The sequence below is a fragment of the Aspergillus niger genome (genome assembly GCF_000002855.4).
Source record: "Aspergillus niger supercontig An10".
Taxonomy (NCBI): domain Eukaryota; kingdom Fungi; phylum Ascomycota; class Eurotiomycetes; order Eurotiales; family Aspergillaceae; genus Aspergillus; species Aspergillus niger.
In genome coordinates, this window is record NT_166537.1 from 51,189 (window position 1) to 70,362 (window position 19,174).

The 19,174-nt window shown below is 51.9% G+C and overlaps 7 protein-coding genes across 7 annotated transcripts; 3 read left to right on the forward strand and 4 right to left on the reverse strand.

Moving 5' to 3' along the window:
• Positions 1–746: 746 nt before the first annotated feature.
• Positions 747–3,449, reverse strand: An10g00250 (uncharacterized protein; the record flags this gene model as incomplete). Its single annotated transcript, XM_059749932.1, has 4 exons — positions 747–1,732; positions 1,835–2,715; positions 3,115–3,197; positions 3,366–3,449. The coding sequence occupies 4 exons, from the start codon at positions 3,447–3,449 to the stop codon at positions 747–749; spliced, it is 2,034 nt and encodes a 677-aa protein (XP_059605851.1).
• Positions 3,450–4,234: 785 nt separating this feature from the next.
• On the reverse strand, positions 4,235–4,558 carry An10g00260 (uncharacterized protein; the record flags this gene model as incomplete). Its single annotated transcript, XM_059749933.1, has 2 exons — positions 4,235–4,449; positions 4,489–4,558. 2 exons carry the CDS (start codon positions 4,556–4,558, stop codon positions 4,235–4,237), a joined length of 285 nt encoding a protein of 94 aa, XP_059605852.1.
• Positions 4,559–5,081: 523 nt separating this feature from the next.
• Positions 5,082–6,174, forward strand: An10g00270 (hypothetical protein; the record flags this gene model as incomplete). Its single annotated transcript, XM_059749934.1, has 5 exons — positions 5,082–5,221; positions 5,290–5,364; positions 5,503–5,553; positions 5,847–6,006; positions 6,052–6,174. 5 exons carry the CDS (start codon positions 5,082–5,084, stop codon positions 6,172–6,174), a joined length of 549 nt encoding a protein of 182 aa, XP_059605853.1.
• Positions 6,175–6,598: 424 nt separating this feature from the next.
• Positions 6,599–8,677, reverse strand: An10g00280 (uncharacterized protein; the record flags this gene model as incomplete). The annotated part of the gene is made up of 2 exons (XM_059749935.1): positions 6,599–8,535; positions 8,623–8,677. The coding sequence occupies 2 exons, from the start codon at positions 8,675–8,677 to the stop codon at positions 6,599–6,601; spliced, it is 1,992 nt and encodes a 663-aa protein (XP_059605854.1).
• Positions 8,678–10,706: 2,029 nt separating this feature from the next.
• An10g00290 (uncharacterized protein) lies at positions 10,707–13,079 on the forward strand (the record flags this gene model as incomplete). The annotated part of the gene is made up of 1 exon (XM_001402385.1): positions 10,707–13,079. The coding sequence occupies one exon, from the start codon at positions 10,707–10,709 to the stop codon at positions 13,077–13,079; it is 2,373 nt and encodes a 790-aa protein (XP_001402422.1).
• A 524-nt stretch (positions 13,080–13,603) lies between these two features.
• An10g00300 (uncharacterized protein) lies at positions 13,604–15,443 on the forward strand (the record flags this gene model as incomplete). Its single annotated transcript, XM_059749936.1, has 4 exons — positions 13,604–13,845; positions 13,907–14,217; positions 14,283–14,973; positions 15,038–15,443. 4 exons carry the CDS (start codon positions 13,604–13,606, stop codon positions 15,441–15,443), a joined length of 1,650 nt encoding a protein of 549 aa, XP_059605855.1.
• A 387-nt stretch (positions 15,444–15,830) lies between these two features.
• On the reverse strand, positions 15,831–17,800 carry An10g00310 (uncharacterized protein; the record flags this gene model as incomplete). The annotated part of the gene is made up of 4 exons (XM_059749937.1): positions 15,831–16,796; positions 16,862–17,047; positions 17,103–17,161; positions 17,209–17,800. 4 exons carry the CDS (start codon positions 17,798–17,800, stop codon positions 15,831–15,833), a joined length of 1,803 nt encoding a protein of 600 aa, XP_059605856.1.
• Positions 17,801–19,174: the final 1,374 nt, after the last annotated feature.

Sequence of the window (19,174 nt, forward strand, 5' to 3'; positions counted from 1 at the left end):
TTCTGAGCTGGAAGGCATCGGTCTACGCGGAGTCCGGAATAAAACCGTCGGCGGTTATGCTCGTCGTGTACCCACACTTGCACTGATGATGCTACAATTGCAGCTTTGAAAGGTTCAATTGACAGCACGCCAATTCGTTGTCGATGGGTGTCCTTCATGCTTCGAAGCCCCAACAGAAAGCACCAACCTGACATTCAGGAGGCCAGCGTGGCAGCTCATTCTCCCACCTTTATTGATGATTCGCCGGGAAACGATAACGAAGCAAATTCATCTCGCTCCCTGTCGATCTGCAAAATCTGCATCCAAATTCAGCGTCAGACAGATTCGATCGTGACACCGGCTGTCAATGTCTCTGTGACAGCGCTGGCTTTCTCCCTTCCTCCACACAGGGTGCTGGGGAACGAATTGTCACCCTGTCAACTGCCTATCCCATCTGGATGCCCCGCATACTCATCGCTTGTGTCACAATCGAGGCTATTGGCATCACGTGTAAAAACAGACGCAAAAATGCGGTGATCTCTGGATGCGATCCCAGAAAATGGATGATCTTCCGAAGGCCCACCCTCCCGACGCAATGCACAGCTCAGAGGAACCCTGCATTATGAGCTGACCATCTTCATCGTCGTTGATTAGCTGGTTCCCCGAATCTTTCGCAGAGAATTCATACAACAGTTCATTCCAAGGACATATGATCCCATTCCATGCGCCAAGGTCGGACAGCGTGGTTCCACACATATCCCGTCGGGTCATTCCTGAACCGTCTGCTGCAGCTGTTTGATCCGCTCGATCAGATCCGGCATCTTATACGGCTTGTAGATAATGTCGTTCATCCCCGCCGCCAGCATTTCATCCTTCTGGGCCGTCCGTACATTGGCTGTAACCCCAAGAATGGGTACCTGCGCCATGGGACCGTCCAACTGGCGGATGGTCCGGGAGGCCGTCGTGCCGTCCATGATGGGCATGACCTGGTCCATCAGTACACAATCGAACCTCCCCTGCTGTTGGATCGCATCTACCGCCTCCTGGCCATTACTCGCTTCGCTGACCTGAAAGCCGGAGGTCTGGAGTTTTCGTGAGAGGATGCGCTTGTTAATGACGTTGTCTTCTACAAGCAGAATCCGCCGTTCGCGCGGGTGTGACCGCGGTTCACTTCGCGGCTCTTCAGGGGCTTGAGGACCCTCGTCCTCTGACACAGGAGAAGCCCTCGATGCCGGGGAGGAAACTCCGCTGGCAATTTTCACTGTATGCAGCCGCCGACTGTCTCGACTGGCGTGTCGTGAGATCTCCGGAACGTGAGTGACAGAAGGGTTCTCGGGGATGCGTGGCCGGGCGTGCCGCTCGGTCACTCCACTCATCTCGTTGCCCATCGCCTGGATCTGGCTGCACATCCGGTCAATCTCTGTGGTTCCGTTGCTCTTGGTAGGCTCCTCCCCAGGCCCGGCCGCAGTCCGTCGAACCGTGAAAAAGAACCCAAACGTACTTCCCTCGCCCTCCTTGGAACTCACGCCAATCTCTCCCCCGTGCAAGTGACACAGCTTCCGACTGACATTCAGACCTAAACCCGACCCACCGTATATTGTCTGCGTACGCGGGGTCGCCTGGTTGAATCGCTCAAACAACCGCTTCTGCGCCTCGTCGCTGATGCCAATCCCTGTGTCTTTAACGGCCACCATCAGGAATGCGTACTCCCCCGCCCCCCATTCGGGTTGTGACGTCGCGTCGAGCTTCAGTGCTTCCTCGCCAGAGTCGAAAAAAACCACGTTCGGAGGATAGGAGGATGGACGTTGGGTTGACGCACCGATGGAGACGCGGATGCGCTTGTCGTCGCCAGAACTGGCGGTGAACTTGATGGCATTGGAGAGCAAATTGATGAGGACCTGGCTCATGCGGTCCATATCCGCCATGACCCAATCAATATCCAGGTTGGCGTACGAATGGTCAAGCTCATAGGAGAATTGGATATCATGCTTGCGCAGTTCGGGACGAAACATGGCTAACGCGGTGGCTACATTCCGGCGCGGCTGCACGCGTCGAGGAGAGAGCGTCAGCATGGCGGCATCCAGTTTGGAGTAGGTTAGCACGTCATCAATGATCTTCTTCTGATGCGCCACGCAGAGACTGATGGTGTCAGCTGCCTCGGCGATCTGCGTGCGCATTTCCTCCCCTGTATCTGGCGAATGAACAGCCTCGAGGATATCCTCGGTGCAGTGGAGGATGGCCGATAACGGGTTGCGCACCTCGTGGCTAATCATATCGATGAACCGCTCCTGCTGTTGCTTGCGGTCCTCGGCCTCGTGGGCAATGCGACGCTGCGTCAATTCCGCCGTCTTCTCTTGTGTGATGTCGGTGATGGTGCAAACGAAGCCCCCTTCCGGTCCTAGGTTCCATCGTTGTCGCTCCTCCTCGTCCTCCAGCGGCGTCAACAAGCACACGCGCCACAGGCACGGCTGCAACCGGGTGCGGTATTCGATACGTAGGGCATGATAGGACTGAGAGGCTTCTCGATATGCTGCTGCCACGCGATCAAAGTCCTCGGGGTGGATGGACTGACACCAACATTCGAAGGCACGCTCTGAGGTGCAGGTGGTTAATTCCAAGAAGCGCTTGTTCACGAAGACGGACCCGTCCTGGTGGTCGAGGACAGCCAGCCCGATGGGCATCATGTCGGCCAGCTGCTGGGCCGACACGTCTGGGTGGCCATCCATGGAGTTATTGCTGGTGATTTTCTGCATAGGCTCAGTGTCTGGAGGGAGAGAGAAGGGGAAAGGAAGGTTTGAGGAATGGCTCCAGGTCAGAGTTAGGTTGCGGCGCCGTGAGTCTACCGGTGCCGATCAAGGTTGCAGTGGCTGATGGTTAAGACCTTTCCAGCGTTGATCGGGAGGCCGAAAAGGCTCATAGGCAGTTCTTTTGCGTTGCTGAGTGCCTTTTGTGGTTCAATCCAGGCGATTTTACCATCGTAGGCTGGTCCATGACGTCACGACGTAAAAGTAGCCCCGATCAACAAACTTTCATTCTCCTGATCCCAATCGAAACTTGTGTGCCTGTCTATCTGTCATTATTATTGCAGACCCATTCTCGTATTCTCATTCTCCATTATAGCTGTCAGCTACATACCCGGAAAACTTCATTGACACATTCGTTGACAGACAGAACAGGACCAAGTGGCCCATCGATCTAAGCAAATAACCCTTCAGGCTCTATTTTCGGCAAAGCAGTCCCTGTTCCACCAAACACACAACTTCCGCCTCCCTCGCCGTCCAGTTGTTCTTGGTTTCCCACGGATACCGTCAATCGCCCCCCAAATCGCACACTTATTTCGCCCATCCTCTGGGGCAGCCAGGAAGCATGCACTACAATGGTCCTACCATACGTTTGCAGGCTAGTTGTCGGATATACTTTACTCCCTGACACGGATCTAATAGTTCGAATTTGGTGTTTCTCGTACACATCGCGACGTATCGCTACCTATACATGATGTCAGGGCGTTTGTGATACTGCGCTTTTATGCATGTGCGACACGTCCGTTCAACGAAAACATTCAGTAATCTCCGCCCCGAGGCTAGTACGACTTCCCTTTGCATTCAGTCGTGAGCCGGTCGACCTTGGCGGGCTCTGCAAGGGGAACTTGGTCAAGTGCATCGAGGTTCCTTTCCTCCCCCTTCGATCCGAGATGTCACGTTCGACAACACAAGTGATTGTACTTGAACGTCGAACTTGGCGACGCCATAGGCCTACCAGTTTGTCAACAACATCAGCTACCATGGACGTGATTGCTAGTCGGCTCAACATATCGCCTTTCGACAGGGAAGCTATACAGAACGAGATGGCAGTGTCAGCCACTGACCTTGAATTCGACCCCTTCATATTTATGTCCTCTGGCAGCTACTACGAACAGGTCACTTGTGTAGTTATTATCGGTCGACTACAGCTAGTTCGATGAACGACTGTAATGGTGGAGCCAGAGGCTCAGTTGCCGCCCAGGTGCGGCATGAGTCTCTCCTAAGCGTAGACAAGCAGCTCTAGACTGATTCCCTTGCCTATGTCCAGGCTTGCAAGTCCAACTAGACCTCTATCAGTTCTAGCATATTTCAAGACTGCTATAGATCCCCACTCTCCATCACCGTTGGAATTCTATAAGATCTGGGTGATTATACAAAGCGTATTGTTATTCCATATCGCTAAACTTGACACATGTACAGGTACAAAGCCATTCTGGAAGTCAACATCGAAGGGATTAGATGTAGCGAATCTGTCGGAAGGACTTCAGCATCATGTAGACCCCATGCAGGGTAGCGTACATGCTGGCGCCAGCCACGGCCCAGGCGGCGCCATGCACGCGTAAGGAGCTGACGGGGATGTGGCCGGGTTCTGAACTATCCTTGCGATAGGTATCCGACCGCACGATATGTCTTCGTCGCTGGGAAGGGTCTGACGCTTTCAGCTGCTGATCTTGAAATTGTCAACTTCATGGCACAGGGAGCTGCGTACCCGCCGACTGCAGTCTTTGGCCGAGATTGCCGATGACTGGTCGGGAGCGACCGATGAGCATTTGATGCATGTTGAATAGTTTGATATGATTGTGCGTAGGTTTGCCTTTCTGTACTTGCAGAAATAGTGTAGTGGTAGTGTGCACAGGGCCCCATGGTTATTATAAGCAGAGGGTGCAGGGGCGAATGGGTTGCCGGAACCAGGGTTGTCAGGCGACCGCGGGGGTGGCGAGAGCTGAGACTCAGTTCATGATAGCATTTCCTCGTCATGGATCAATTGGGTTCGAGACAGCTGCAATACTTCACAGCGATAGGTCGCAGCTGGCATGTGTTATGCTTGACGGTTCACTGTCAAGCCATCATAGCTACCACGCGACTTGGCAGCCTTACTGTTTCTCCAGATTGTAGCAGCACCTTAAATATAGCTACTATCTCGAAGTTATATACCTACTAGTGAGCCGTGATTGCTCATGTTTTCTTTTAATTTACCGTGATTACTCCTGCCACTACCTGTATTTTCTTCTATCTTGTTCCACAATCACTCAGAATTGTAGCACTCGTCTGGTAATAATTCGACCGGGCCGAAACTAAAGCATGGTGCTTTCCGAGTCGCGCCTTCAAGTCCGTCGGACCCAACAATGGCCAGACTCAGGCGCTCCTCTGAGTCGTTCGTTCATGACCACCGGGCAACAAGGCTTCAGCTTAAAGCTTACTAGACTAGAAGAGGCGAGCGTGTATCCTCATACCGACTCAGAGAAGGGAAGCAGACCGCCATTAAATCCTATTTGAGTTTGTTCGGCAGTTCTGTTGTTCTTTTGCAACGCTACCAAGAGCAGCTGGCGAGACGAGACGCTACTTCGACAGTACGGGCGTTCATGTACGGATCATCTGACACCTGCTTGGAACGCTTTTGAGTCTTTTAGGCTATTTTACAAAGGCAACTTGTCATTGGTCCGCTGGTCTCCTTGCTCCACCTTGGACTGCTGTTACATTAAATGGTCGCGCAGGACTAGAGGGTCGGTCCTACTGATCCCGGCTGCGACACTGGCCAGGTCCTTTGTGACAAGTCTCTTGTGTCTTGTCGACTACTATAAAGATCTGCTTCATTCCTGCACTTGCCAGCTCTGGGGATTGATGCTCGCCGCATTATGCCTATTGAGATGCCCTGAAATGTTGACTGTTATGAAGATTGCACCACGCCGGCGGGAACTTCGCCATGTCTTTTTGTTGTTGAACAATACAGCTTAAAGCATGTCATGTTCTTTAGATCCGTCATCAACGCATGTTAGTGAGCGAGCAAGTTTATAGCCGCGATAGTACTCGGCTTCTCAGCATCCTAGGATTTCCTGGATGCTGAAGTGCAAGCGGGGCCCGAGAAACTAGCAATTCAGCGAGAATTGCACAGTACCACGCTACCACGTACTACAAGGTGGAAAAGGGAGACGCAGCGGAGCAACCAATCGTTGCATCCTCCAGGCTTGCTCCTAGACGAACACTACGGACAATCGAGACCGCGGCAGTGCTCAGCTGTCCACATCTATCATAGTCTACAGGAGGGAAGGAGGGCATAGAAGACATGAGGATGGATTGTCATAGGACAGCCGTTGCAGGACAGTTCCGTAATCATCTCTTGGCATGGATGAGTAGCTGTAGATCGCGAATCAATAAGTACAGCCCCGTGGACTAAGCAGTGGTCGTGGGACTAAGCAGCATCTTACGATAAAAGATCAATATCAAGAACAGCTATAGTCGGCTAGCCGGCTCTAGATACAAGACGTAGTGTGAGGAAGGACAAGAAGAGCTTTCTCGGGTTCAAGGGAACACGTATAAGCTATGTGGGCCGATCGCTCCGTATAACCTCTGTTAATTGTATTTGCTTTATGTATACCCGTAACACAGGACTGTTCTAGCCCCCAAGAGGGGAGTTATGGGGGTTTTTGGGGGGGGGGGGTGTTGATTGATGCTCAAAATGACGAACGTATGACCCCCTGAATCTCCCTCCCATGAACAATCCCGGAAAGGCCTTCCACGGCATTTTAAGAACACATAGCCGCGACGAGTGATTTATGGCATGTAGACGTAGGCTAGACCAGAAAAGTACATATTCCAATCTACCAGCATGGTAACGAAATGAAATTGTCCCCGCCGTAACCACAAGCCCTGGCAACAAAGCCGAACTCATGATCGTTCCGACAAGTTGGTAGGTCTGACCATTCTTTCTTCAATGTGCGCTGACACAATCCGTCACCTGCTTTTATATCCTCTTCCCTAGCAGCGTCGAACATGTAAAGAAGCACTGCTCGACAGCCCATTTGCGTTCCAGTGCGTCGCAGGTAGTTCTTGGTATCTGGTGGCCACTCGCTCCGGTTCTTACGGCACCACTCAAGAGTCTCCGCGGTGGGAACTTTCTTTGCCTTCAGACATTCCACCGCAATTTGGAAACTCTTCACAAAACCTTTTCGAAGAGACTTGTTGGTTTTGAGGTTCTTTCGCACATCGAAATCGAGATGCTTGAGCCTGAAGTCGTTGAACTCCACCCAGAAGCCGCCATCATTAATTCCATCCTGCATGTGGTCGTACATAAATTCGCCCTGAAAAATCAAAGAGCTCCTCATTCGTGCGGATAGAAATCCTTTAAGGCACCCTCCGCATGTACACCCGTAGCGGAGGCATGCTCTATTAGAGTCCAAAGCATCCCGCCCGGATAGTAAGGAAAGACAGGACACTGCGGCCTCAGGGTACCCTTCAAAGTGGTCTGATATGTGCAAGACCCTGAAAAGGCCGTATCCCTTTCGCGTTCGCATTGTCTCTAAAGTCTCCTGCAATGCTTCGAGCGGTGTGTACCCGTCAATATTACGGGCCGTCTTCCAGCAGTCGGCATGGCGGACATTCTCAAGTAGCCACTGTGTACTCAGGGGCTTGAACTCGCAAGCTGTCAAATGCAGAAGTGTGGCTTCAGAGTTGCTCACTCGATCCCAGCCAATCTTGTCGTCGGCATGAGCGGCGAAAAAGGCTTTGAGCTCTTCGTCCATCAGAGTGAGGGCTGCATGATGCAGCGGCAATGCGTCACGAAGTCTTTTCATTCTCATTTCCTTCACATCAGTAAAGGGATCCCTCTCATATCTGACTTCAAATTGTTCTATTTCAAGATCTTCAGCATCGCTTCTACGCAGGTCGAAATCAGAAGAAGCAGCAAGAGTCCGAGACTGATGCTGGCTATCGAACGAAAATGCAAAACACCGAGATGCTCCGATTCGGCGAAAGCCGCACGATCGCCAAAAGTCAATAACGCCGGACTGAATTCGAGCCCGGGTCGTCAAGCGTTCTTCTGCAGACTTGCCCACTAACTGCGATTTGGTATCAGCTGTTAGTATTCCGGGACTGACTAGAGCATGCAGAGTCCATGCTAGCTCAAAGGCCTCAGAGGAACCGTAAACATAATCAGCATGTTCCCCGTCTGGCTTGTCGTCTAGACAGAACAGCCTGGCTTTGTTCAAAAGTAAGGACACTATCTTCTGGCCCAGACCTTTCCGACGCAGATTCAGTGTTGTGATGTGAAGATTTTCGATCAGGAAAAGAGGGCCGTGATCAAGCTCATTTCCCCATACCCCAGTTCCTTTTTGGACTGGGTGGTCTTTATACTTAGCCTTGACTGTTCCATATCTATCAAAGACATGGAAGGCTACATCGCATGTTTCCTCGCTCGGCACTTCCATCTTTTCCCAGAATTCAGAGCGCATAGCCTCTCGATGGATATACCGAGCCAGAGCGGTAGCGACAACGACGCCGTCACAAGTACATTCAGCGACAAAGTTTCTCATCCAACTAGATTTGTCCGTTTCCTCATCTGCCTCATTTGTCAAAAAGAGCCGAATCCTCACCGTTCGTGCCGTGCCGCCGGAGGTGGTATACTCGTGCTCTTCAATGTCCTGTTCATGACCCAGGTCTTCGCTATCATCTTCCTTCCACCATTCTTCTTCCTCGGAATCATCTATACCATTGTATTCAGAGCCATCCTCCGTTAGCCCATCGTCTTCGAACTCCATTCCTGGTCGTCGAGGAAACGTCAGTATAGCTTGCACACCATTTGGGATTTTACCCTCCTTTGGTTTTATTGAAGGGAAGGAGAGCGCACTGCTTCGCTTGAGAGATTCTCGGTCCACCTTCACTTTCTCTCCATCACTTTCCATTTTTATTTTCAACCTTGCTTTGTAGTCTGATGTGGATGAGGGCTTTACGACGTAGGAGAAGTAAAGGCAGGCGAGAGTTCGGGTAGATAAGTTAGGTAGTATTATATTCGTCAACAAGGGCGGTGTTGTACTTAAGTAGGCACGCAAAGCTACAAGCCGCTAGTCATGTCCGCGAATTCCTGTCATATTCGATTTCAGCCCCATGGCTGAGCATGCGGCTTGCGGTTTTGAATGGAAGACCGTGACACAGCCTCGCGCTAATGCACGGGATTCACACCGGGCTCTGCGTTATGATTCAGTTATCCATCCTCCAACGGCATTAACGTAATTTACAAGCGCGTAAATCACAGTAATTGATCACCCATCTTCAGTATCGAATTTGATTCGCATGGCATGCGAGGTGGCCAAGTGTTGGCGATGAAAGAGGGGGGAAATCAACGACGTCCATGGAATGCATGCTGCTGGAATCTGGTCAGGCTCAACGGAGAATTCAACAGAGTGAATAGTTATTACAGTCGGTTGGTTGGTTGGCTGGTTTCATTTACCCTGACCCCTCGTAAAAACAGCGATATGCAGGCTACAACAATCATATATTTGAGTGTGCGTACATGTGTCATCACCCCTCTCTAAATGAGGTTACAGCCTCATCAGAGCCTGTTATTACTTATATTACTACCCTCATGACACGCAACTTCAGAATTATTACAATACTTCCACAGAATCCAAGACAGCCTTCACTATCTTAGTACACAAAACATTAACAGATTTATCTTTCCTCCGTTCTCCAGAATCTCCTAGAAATATCAATATACTAAAAAGTATATTGCTGATTTTCTTCCAGAACTCTCAGCAGAGATTTTTTAGTACAGAACAGTCTAGATCTTCAGTCTCTACTACACATAAAAAATCAAAATACATAAGAATAAGCAACGCGTTTAATCATAATAAATACTAATCACTAATTATTCTACATTTATTCATTTGTTTATTTTTATTTTTAATGATTTTTTTTATTTCTTTTTTTGTATTATATTTTTTTTGTTTATCTTTTTTCATATTGATTGTATATAGCTTATCAGCTTATTCACTAGATAATTCTAACAACTTTTTAGTATTTTTTCATTTGTCCAATCGGGCTAGTCCTAGCTCAAGTTACATAAAATCTGAAGATATATGTCTTATCATGAGGGATTTCCGATTTCTCTTAGTAGGGAATCATTATGATAGGAGATTCCAGGTAAAATAATCTAATCCTTTTAGAATAATACTAAATCTAATCAGAAAGCTGTTTTGAAAGGTCAATAGGGCTCAAGAGGTAAACTTAACTAATTATGATATTTATTGGACTTGAGCCGACCCTAGCGGCCTGGCCCTATCAGAGCTCGAATTTCGAACAGGCGAGCTGTGAGAGACCTTTTTAGTGGAAAGGTTAATACAAGACTATAAGGCCATCATTACCCCGTCGCAGATACTCTGCGGACCCCTAGGGCCCCCCTATATACACAGGTACACTTCGAATAAGGCAGGGATATTTGCTCTTCGTAAGGATTCACTTCTGGTATTATGCTCTACCCGTCTAACATATATATTAGGACATTGACCACGGTCCGGGAAGGGATAACAACAAAGATTACACTACTCTCAGACTTCAATCACGCATCACACGGGTTGCCTCTTACCTTAATCTCTCTATCTCTAGCAGCAATCGAGCTTCAACTTCATTTATCTTCTCTGCATGAAACCCCGGATCTTCCGAGGCCGCGACGCGTCATGTGACGTCACGGAATGGCTCTCCCCGCATTACACCATACATACCAAGATTACGGTTAGGCTAAGCCTTGACCCGGTATCGGATTCGGGGCAATCCCCACCGAGCGGGATATCCGACTTGCAGCTTCTCTTTGCTTCCCCACTAACAAAGATGCAGAATGAGCATAATCCAACAAGTCAGTGCTCTTCTACCATCTGATAATGAAAGGCCAGTGGTCAGTTTGAATGTAGGACAATCATCTCGTCCTTAATCGTCAACATGGCTTCGACCGACTGGACTCGTGCAGCCCCCTGGATCTGGCTGCCTAAATATCTCGAGGAAGATAATTGCCCTGGCCGATACTTCCTCTTCAGAAAGGCCTTTCAATGGCATCACTCAGATGACCTACCAAATCTCTTTGTGCACGTCTCCGCCGACAGTCGCTATCGCCTCTTCGTCAACGGTCACCGCGCGAGCTGGGGTCCCTGCAAGTCTTATCCGGGAAAATGGTACTACGAGACAGTGGACATCCGTCCATATCTCCGCGACGGTGACAATGTAATCAGTGCTCGGGTCCTGCGATATTCCACACTCGTGCCGGGCTCATCGTCTATCGTGAGCATGCCGCTGCCCGGGTTCATGCTGTACTCCCCGCATCCCGAGCTCGCCATTTCCACTGATTCCTCGTGGACGTGCATCGAGCAGCGCTCCGTCAAGATTATCCCGCAGTCCGAGTGGAACTACCTCCTGGGACCGCCCTTCCTATCCAACAATGAACGCATCGAGGAGGACCAAACCATAACCGGCTGGCAAATGCCTGGATATGATGACGCGGCGTGGGACAAGGCCGTATTCCAGTACAATGCTGTGAAAATGCTTCCTATGGTGAGCCCGTGGAAGCTGTGTCCGCGTCCAATACCAGATTTACCCGAAGTTCCAGGGGAGTTCGACGGTGTGGTCAAAGCCACTGGTTCCGTCAGCGAGGACGAGTGGAATGCACTGATTCGGGAGGACCAGCACGTGGTGATTCCAGCGGATGCGCGGGTGACAGTGGACCTCAGCGTAGGCGCACTGATGACGGCGTTTGTCAACTTCGCTTTCAGAGGAGGAGCAGGCACGAAAGTCAGCGTGTTGTACTCAGAATGTTATGAGAAGGATCTGGGAGTGGAAACGGCGCCATTCCCCATGCCTAGAACCAAGGGCAATCGCTCTGATACGACTGGTCGCCTGTACGGGGTGAAAGATTTCTATAATGTCACCTCCGGACAGGACACCCACTCGTTCGAGCCATTCTGGTTCCGGTGTTTCCGCTACGTGCAACTCGAAATAACCACCGCTTCCAATCCAATCACATTGACGAGCATATCCCTGCGAGAGACATCCTACCCACTAGAGATTACCACCAAGGTGGACGCAGGTGCCGAGCTCAACAACATTTGGGAGATCAGTCTGCGAACACTCCAGAATTGCCGCCACGAGACGTACGAAGATTGCCCGTTCTACGAGCAGAATCAATTCGCATCAGATTCACGACTGCAGCTGCTTTTCAGCTACCAGTTATCCCCTGATGACCGTCTCGCCCGCAAGACTCTCGAGGAATTCCACGCTAGCCGGACCCCAGACGGGCTCATAGTGGCACAGTATCCGGCGGGATTCGCTTCTAAGCAGATCCCGCAGTTCTCGCTATTCTGGATCCTGATGGTACACGATCACATGATGTACTTTGCGGATCGAGCACTAGTGCGCAGATACCTGAGCACAGTCGATAGCATCATTCAGCATTTCGAGGATCGCCTCAACGAGAGTGGACTAGTGGGGCAATTCGACCCGGATACGTGGCCGTTCGTGGACTGGGTCCAGGATTGGTTCGTTCCAGGCCAGATCTTTAAGTCATGTATGCCTCCGGCGTATCATACTGCGGGCGCAGCCACCGTCAACAGTTTGATGTATGCGTATGCCCTGCTGCATGCGGCTGAGCTGTGTGAATTTGTGGGGAGAATGAGTACGGCGGAGGAGTACCGGGCGCGGGTGCGCAGTATCCAGAAAGCCGTAAAGGAACTCTGCAAGTCTAACTCCCAGCTGTATCTGGATGGCCCCGGAGTGGAACAGTACAGCCAACACACACAAGTATTCGCCATCCTCAGCGAGACGGTAACAGGAGACGCGGCAAAGCAGCTCCTCAGACAGACCGTGACCGACTCTTCACTCGCGCAATGCTCTTATGCAATGAAGTTTTACGTCTTCCGAGCAGCAGAAAAGGCGGGTATATACAGCGAGCTATTTCCCAGCATGCTGGATCCATGGCGGGCCATGATGGCCAATAACCTGACAACATGGGCAGAGGATGAGGTGAACGCCCGCAGCGACTGCCATGGGTGGAGCGCCAGTCCGGTGAACGAGATCGTCACGCAGCTGTTCGGGGTGAAACCCGCCGAGCCAGGCTTTGGGCGGGTCCGCATCGAGCCTCGGAGGGAATTAGTGGCTCAGGCTGAGGGCTCGTTGTATACCACTCGGGGGAATATCAAGGTGCAGTGGGGCCCGGGGAAGCCGCTAACTGTCGAGGCGACGAGTAAGGTTCTTGTGGAGATTGTGGTTGATGGTCAGGTGGTTAAGAAGGTGCTGGGTCCTGGGGAACCAGTAATAATTTCTTGATAGAGGTCTTAGAGTACGAAGTAGGACTGCATAGAAACTTGTAGATGAATGGAACTGATTGTACATACAATTTATGTCTCATATCTTGAACTCCAGGCATCCAGGTGAACTTCCATAGGGAGCTAAATCTCCTGAAGGAGGTCTCAGGCATGGATCATATGAAAGCTTTCCACCTCGGGCCCCAAGCTGATCTACAGAACGCGTGAAACGCAGCCCATCGCCTTGCATTTCCATGGAAAGCTTGGCCCTAGTTTGTCGATCCAGCCCCGGAATTGCCGACATCAAGGGGCCCCCGGCATTTCCGTTTCCTCGGGAAGTCGTGAAAGTGTAGAATCCTTCCAGGTTGCCAGGTTGTACCCCACGGGGTAGACCCTCCCTGACTGGGGCCCTGGTCGCCTCCCCTGTTCATTTATGGGGCATGGGTTTCACCTATATTTCCATCAAGCCTCGTTACATCTCTGGCGCCATCCATTGCGACGCACTCAGGACTCAACCAACAGCATAGTCCATCGTTGAGTGCCACTATGTCCACCGACCAGAAATCGGAGTCGAGCCATCTCGAGGTGGTGGACCAGCAGCCCCGTCAACCAGAAAGTGAAACACTGGGGTTCTACGACCCAGCTAGCCAGCATGGCCGTTCGACCTGGCAAGCACTCCGGGCGAATCCTATTGTGGTCCTCTTCTGCCTGTATGGCAATATTGGGGCTTTGATGTACGGCTTCGATAATCTAGTCCTGTCGCTGGCTCTGTCAATGACTGCATTTGAGTGAGTACAGACGATCTAGCGTCTGGTGTGGATCTGAAGTAACTCACATTATGAATAACAGACAGACATTTGGTACCCTCACAAACGGTTCTTACGTGATCCCCGCATATTGGCAGTCCCTGTGGAACGCCCTGTCCCAAGTCGCCACGATGCTCGGATCAACAGCCGCGGGTCCCATCCAGGATAGGTTTGGACGTCGAGCAGCCTTCCTCGTGGCAGCATGTCTGTCTGCCGCCGGTATTGCAGTCGTGTACACGGCTTCGACTCCGGGCGCGTTCCTTGCCGGAAAGATCGTCAATGGCTTGTCGTTGGGTCTCGCTCTGACCACGGGGCAGACGTATATTTCGGAGATCACCTCGCTTGAGGTGCGAGGTATTGCTCTTTCGGGGTATACGTTCTGCATGGTACGTTTGTTCGAGTCAATTAGTAAGTGACAGTGGTGTTGACAATCACTTCGCAGAACCTTGGTTATCTCATCGCCGCATCTGTGGCTCTTCCGCGCATGTCAATGTCCAGCGATGCAGCATACAAGGTATGGATAAAACCATCTGCTTCAAATTACCCTCAGAAACTGACAATCCAGGTCCTCTTCGCCTCCGGCTGGGTCTGGCCCGGAGTCATTCTCCTCTTCCTCCCATTCATGCCCGAATCCCCGTACTTCCTAGTCATGAAAGGCCAGCGCGAAAAAGCTGGCCGCATGCTATCCCGACTGGGCAACCGTGCCTCCGAGACGCCGCTCATTCTCGCAGACATCGTCCGCACACACGAGGAAGAGCAACAGCGCAACGAAGCAGCCAAGGAAGCCAGCTTCCTGGAATGCTTCAAGGGAGTTAATTGGCGACGCACGCGGATCATCCTCTACTGCAATGCGTTATCGCAGGTCATCGGGTCCAGCTTCATGACCAATGGGCCGTACTTCCTCGTGCAGGCGGGCATGTCCTCTGCCAAGACGGGGATGATGACGGAGATTGGCATTGCATTTGGGATTGCCAGTTCGCTAGTCACAGGATATGTGATGACAGTTTGTGGGAGACGGGCGCTGGTCATGTTCGGCATTGGGCTCTCGACGATGCTGTTCACGGTCATGGGGATAGCGGGGTGTTTCCCACATTCGAGTCCGGCGTTATGGTGAGCCCTTCTTCCCCTAATCGCCACTTCATCCTTTGATACCTTTCTAACAATGATATTTCAGGGTGGTCGGCATCTTCCTCGAGCTCTCCTGGTGGGTCTACGGCCCCGCCATCGGCCCAGCCATGGCCATTGCAGGTGAAGTTTCATCGGTACGACTACGTGCTAAGTCACTGGCCATCGGGTTTACGTTCAACTATTTCTTCTCGACGGTATGGAACGTGGTGATGCCGTATCTGTATAACAGTGACGAGGCGGATCTGGGGGGTTTGATCGGGTGGATCTTTGCGGGCATGGGGGCTGTCACGCTGTTGATTCTGTTCTTTGAACTTCCTGAGACCAAGGGGAGGAGCTTTGAGGAGCTGGATGAGATGTTTGCAGCGGGGGTGCCGACGAGGCAGTTTCAGCGGTATCAATGCGAGGTGGGGCAGGGGTATGGGGGGAAGGTGGTGCATGATGGCGAGGATTAGTGGTCATGTTGCAGAACTACTGAGATTAAGTTCAACTCATTGTATCGTATTATCTTCTCGTATGTATGTCCGTAAGACTTCGTCTGTGTCTGTCAATTTGGTTGCACATGTAAACATTCTTACTGGTCATTCCTAGCTGGACAACGGCAGTCCTCGGGGCCCGCAGAGACAATGACCCTGTGGCTTGTTAGTTTGTGGAAAGGAAACACACACAGAATCGCTGCCGCTCGTCATTTTAACAGTCACGTAGTATATCATTTGTTTGCTTGACTTCATCGCAGCGGGTGAGGCAAGCAATCCGGCCAACGGTCTATTCGTCTTGTCTACTTGGCATGTTACGAACAGGAAAACAATTTTATATAGGTACAGGCGCATTGGGCAATCAAATCACCACGTGAAGCTCTCCTCGATATAATCCAGCTGGGTACGGCCCTGTCGCTGTCGACAGGCCCGACGGACATCATCGCTCAAACCGCCATTGCCGCAGACCATCACACCCATCGCCCCGACCTGATTCTCGATTCCCATTTGGACGAGAGTGCCCACATCTGGGCGGCCCGGGAACATCTGCACGGTTGCGCTGGGGCTCCTGATCTCCCGGGGGTTTCTCGGGCGCGTCACGAACAGCTGGATCCGCAGCACGTCGCGGCGGCCTTCCATGCCCAGGATTGTAGTCATCCACGGTCGAATCCAGTCCAGATGTTCAGGTGATTGGATGACCCATACGAGAGTGACGCGTCGGGCGGCTACCGTTCCATCGCTGTGGCCCTGGACCAGATGGCGGATGAAGGGCAGGCAGTGGGTGATGCCCACTCCACCGGCGAACAGGAGAACGGTGCCGTAGGAGTCGAGCGAGTGGAGGTTGCCATATGGCCCCTCCACGAAAGCAGTGACCGGCATGGCTGCCGTGGAAATATCCGTCGTGGTCGATCGCGGCGAAGTGCTGATCGTGTCCGGGGGTAAGCGGGTGCGCGCGTAGGCAAATGCTTCCGTAAACAACTTGTCGGTGAATCCGGTCCTACGTCGCACGAGCAGAGAAACAGTATTGACCTTGCAAGACTCCAGCCCAGGTTGGCCGTGGTCATTGCCCAACTCCACTTCGGCCATCTTCTCGCTGTACGACCCCAGCAAGGTCTGACCGGTCTCACCCCAGGCGATGGAGAAGGGGTGCGAGGTCCAGGCCCCGAGCTTCGGGATGTAGACGAAACAGTATTGGCCCGGCGAGAAGGTCCATGGACGAGCGAGTTGCAGAGTGACGCGGACGGCGTCGCCAGGCAGTGCCTCGAGATAGGCGGTTGTGCGGCGACCAAACCCATAGTTGCGGTAGATCAGGATCAGCAGCCGCGCAAGTCGCTGAACCGGGAGGTTAGCTCCTTGTTTCTATTTTCGGACGAACATCCGCAGCAAGGGGGACTTACTTCAAACGCCCAGAAGGCGACGGCGGCATAAAGATAGTAACGGCAGGAGTACCGGTAAACATGATGCCAGAGAAATCCCACAGACACACAGGCCAGCCCAATGTGAAGGTGGAGGAAAGTCTCATAGAAGGCATGTCGGATGGGGGAAGGTGATTGAACAAGGATGAAGAGCATCGCCACTATTCCCTGTAGTTCGACACATTAGCCGCTGACATCCTTGTTCGATGTGTGGGGGTCGTACCATGAGACCATTGAACATGAAGGGTTTCTTCAAGGTGCCGAGTGCGGTCGACCAGCCATCTGCTCAACATTAGCCCCCACAGCCCGAAACACAGAAAAAGACCTACAGGTTTGCACTTTGGGCACACCCCAGGCAATGACATGAGCCAGCCCTTCCAGTACGACAATGCGGCCTAACCACCGGTGCAGCAGATTCCAGGTGTCGAACGAAACGCGCAGAAGCGGGATCAAGGGGTTGTTCCGGCCAGCCATGACCAGAAGGGGGAACAGATTGGCGGTGGCCATGTAACCGGTTCGGTTGCGAATCAGCTCCGCGACAGTTGATTCCTTCGATCCATAGGGCACAGTGTTGGTGCACAAGACGACATTCATGACGACGATGACGGTCAGGAGCAGGGTATGGAAGCGGCTGGGCAGGGTGCCCATGTTGACGGCGCGGGAGAGCTGCCATTCCTGGTTATGTCGAGAGCGCAGCAGCGGCGCATCCAGAAGGTGTCGCTTCAACCAGGCCACATGGAAATTAGGAATGCGATGGTAGGTCTGACGGTGGTCGGTAAAGCTAGCGAGGCGACGGAGGTGGGCAGAGAGACGGCCGGAGGACTGCCAGGCGAAGACGACCACAATCATACAGGCCAGCACCCAGAGATTGGCATAGCAGAGGGTGTCATTGAGCATAGCGTACCATAAGTTGGAATCCATTGTGAATCAGAGTTACTGGCGTCACGCTTGGATGGGGAGAAATGAAAGGACGATTCCCAGCGTGTAGAGAACGAAAAGATGCAGAGTAAAAAGTCAACTAAGTGGACCAGCCACAATGGCAAAAAAGCAGTCACCCTGGCTGGGGGCAAGAAGAGAAGAAGAAAAACAAATGAAGGTCTAAGCAGAGAGATAAAAATAAAGTTAACGATCGAAAGAATGGAGAAGAGAAAGAATGGACGCAAGGACAGCCGGGATGGAGAACGAGCAGATCTCGCCAGTCAAATACTAAGTAAAGAACTACATGGAGGCGCAAACGGATCGGCGGAGATGACAGGGTGGTCGGGATGCCATCAGAGCGCCAGATAAAGCAGATGACCGACCCTGTCAGCGGGGGTTGTTGTCTTCTAGATGCTGGAAATTCATGATAGGCTGGGGGGAAGGGCATGCAAGGGGTGGAGAGCAGTGCCGAGACGAGTCAGTGGCAGGCAGTCGACAGCTCTGGTGGCTCATCAACCCGAGACGCGCAAGAATGGTGGCCACTGATAGCCCAAGCCAGCCGGTGATTCCTCATCCAATCAATGGGACGAAGAAAGCGACCGGCGCCTGGCCCAACGGTCTTAGTTTCACGATCAAATTGGCTGGGGGTGAGCGTGGGTCACGGGTAGGGCTGGTTGCCTCTCTATTCTTGGTCTTCTTGACTAACAATCTCGTAATCTCTTCAATGCAGAAGAGCCGAGAGGATCAGAAATAAGACAGGGACTCGGAGTTAATACTCGTAGGGTTCTAAGTAATAATGCAATGGCTGCCTGCACGGAAGAGAAATGCGCGCTAATCAGCTTGTCAAGCTAATTAGCTGGTAGGGTCACAACAGGGATGAGTTAATCGGCGATCCCAGTCAGCGCCAACTTAAACCACACTTGACGACTTCTGCATCCCTCTCTCTTCTCATCTTCGAAACACAATCCCCCTCTCAACTCGGCGGCTATAACTATAGCCTGCTGACAGCTTGGCGAAACCCAAGGCGGCAATGGAATCCAATTGTCTTCGAGTGCTGAAACCACCAGGAATGCTTGTCTGCCAGTGAAGCCGTGGGTGGATCCCGGCAGGAGACCGTCCCACTGGCCCATCACCCACTGCCCCTGACAGCCACCACGCCATATAGATGGGTTCCCACCCTTCAATTTACAATGGAACCTCTTTTTGCTTGCTCGTCGTGGACCGTTCGTCCGACCGCTCGTTGCTAAGAAAAGCGTCTCATAAGGCGTGATGGGGCCCAAAGATAACGCCTGTCGCCCGACCGTGAGAAATTGACCCCGTCGAGAACCACATTCCCCACGCGTTGGAGAATCTTTTGTCTTACTAAACTCATGGTGA